At 41.7% G+C, this 2,500-nt stretch overlaps 1 protein-coding gene across 1 annotated transcript in view; it reads right to left on the bottom strand.

The window, feature by feature from the left end:
• slc9a7 (solute carrier family 9 member 7) overlaps window positions 1–2,500 on the bottom strand; it is a 62,436-nt gene that overhangs the window by 36,637 nt on the left and 23,299 nt on the right. Inside the window, exons 11-12 of the mRNA XM_060867382.1 lie at window positions 2,026–2,137; window positions 131–284 (exon numbers count right to left, since the gene is read on the bottom strand). Coding sequence (XP_060723365.1) covers window positions 131–284; window positions 2,026–2,137 — 266 coding nt within the window. The remainder of the gene's footprint in view (window positions 1–130; window positions 285–2,025; window positions 2,138–2,500) is intronic.

The following is a 2,500-nucleotide window of genomic DNA, read 5'->3' on the forward strand; positions in this document are numbered from 1 at the left end:
ATAAACACACCCAGCTGCTCTGTACCCGCACATCATGGATATTTTCGGGCTAGATTAAAAAACAAACTAGCCCTAATTACCATAAAATCTGTCACCATGGCAACTATTTTGTCTGGGAGATGTCTCTGACCTGATATGAAGCCAGGACAGCATGGGTGTAGTTCCTCCACCAAACACCCAGACGGTGAAGAAGACAATGAGCAGGGTGGTGGTGAACATTGTCTGTCTCGCGTACGTCGCAGTGTCACGAATCGCCAGAGCAAATGCCATCGCTCCTCGTAGTCCTGCACACACACACACACACACACACACACACACACACACTAGAGTCTTCACACAGACTACATCCATCATCTACATCCATCTGCTAAATGCCAAAAATGGAAATGTTTATTGCACTCTCTCTCACACACACACTCTCTCTCTCACACACACACACACACACACTGGAGTCTTCACACAAACTACTGTACATCCATCATGTTTAATACACAAATTCTCACTCTCACACACACACACACAGAGACACACACTCTCTCAGTCACACACACATACACTCTCACTCACACACACACTCTCACTCACACACACACATACACTCTCACTCACTCACACACACATACACTCTCACTCACACACACACACACACACACACACACACACACACACACACACACACACACACACACACACACACACACACACACACACACAGTTGTAAGGCAGGTACAGGATGGAGTTACAGGAATCTTCCTAGGCTCCAATTCTGGTTCTCAGCCAACAAACCCAAATAAATACAAAGATACGTCTCAACCAATTGTTAACTTATCCATCAGAAGACAGACAGAAATAGACAGAACAAAGAGAAGAAGAAACAGGAAAAGAAAGAAGAGACATAAGTCAAATAGACAAAGGAAAACTGATGCAAAAATACAAAAGGTTGAAGAGTTGAAAGACTTGTATATGAGTGACTAGAAGACGACGACGAGGGATCAGACGCTGTACCTAGACAGAAGATTCCAGAAGAAAGGAAGATTATAATGCATTATGTCAGACAGTCAGGAGAACTCTGACTCGCTTTCCTTTTTCTTATGTTCACGTGTTCTCCTGTAATAGTATTGTTAAGATTAATATCTCTTATTTTGACTGTAAACTTAGACGATTATGTTTCTTGCAGTGAAATCTTAAAAGGCCACCGTGCATTCGCAGGTGAAATCTGCACATGAAGTGTTTCGACGCTCGAGAGAAAGTTTCAGTCATATGTAATCACAGCAACCATATGACCATATATAGAAGTGTTAACCTTTAAAGATGAGGAACAAACATGAGTAGCACTCTGAGGGTCGCAGACGAGAAATGTTTGGAGGAAGAGATTTGATGTTGGCTGTTGGGGGGGGGGGGGACGCGACTGCGAAATCCACCTTGCAATAGCAAGCTTGTCTTGAATTACATTGTGTGTGCATTCTAGTGTAGACAGCCTCAGTGCATGTTATACTGTGTGTGTGTGTGTGTGTCAGACAACAAACACAAGCTTACACTTAAGAGTGTTTCTTGGTGTGTTATTATCTTTGCATTTTAATTACTTTTACTTTTTCTAATATTGTTTGATTATTTGAAGGAGATTTTATTTGTAATTAATTTTTTTTTACTTTACATATATTACACACATTTATCTGTATTACACTATAATAAAAATTGTGAAGATCCTGAAAAGACAAGAAGGTTTAAGTCTTACTCCTTCAGCTCACACACACACACACACACACTCTCTCATACACACTCTCTCTCTTACACACACACACTCTCAGACACACACACACACTCTCAGACACACACACAATCTCAGACACACACACACACACTCTCAGACACACACACACACACACACACACACACTCTCAGACACACACACACACTCTGACACACAAACACACACTCTGACACACAAACACACACTCTGACACACACACACGCGCACTCAGACACACACAGCTTGGCTCTCATTCAGGAAAGATAAGACAATACCTGCGAACATCATCATGTGTTGGAAGTTGGCACCGATTTTGTGTCTGCGACCGAGGTTCAGCAGGAAGGACAGGGGATAGATGTTCAAGGCTCGACCAATAAAAATGGCGATCTGACGATCAGAGTGGAGTTAAAGAAGCACGCTTTGATACTGATATTAGAACAAATATAACAACAAATGTGAGCTTTAAGAGATTCATGAACTGTGTTGGTTTCTTAAAGTGTTAAAGCAGCAGTGTGTAATCTAAAGCAACCCTTTCTGACTAAGAGGATGATTTTAATGCCTGAGAGGTTACTTAAAGCAGCAGTGTGTGATTTTTGGTGCCCACTCCCACCTGAGAACTTTAAAGGAGCAGTGTGTGATATTTCATTCCCACTGCCACCTGGAAAGCAGTGTGTAATATTTAGCATCCTCTTATCCAAATTCTGCCTGCTAGGATATAATAATTATTCCTCTCAACATCAGAATTAGCTT

The sequence above is a fragment of the Tachysurus vachellii genome, chromosome 4 (assembly GCF_030014155.1).
Source record: "Tachysurus vachellii isolate PV-2020 chromosome 4, HZAU_Pvac_v1, whole genome shotgun sequence".
NCBI classification, from domain to species: Eukaryota; Metazoa; Chordata; class Actinopteri; order Siluriformes; family Bagridae; genus Tachysurus; species Tachysurus vachellii.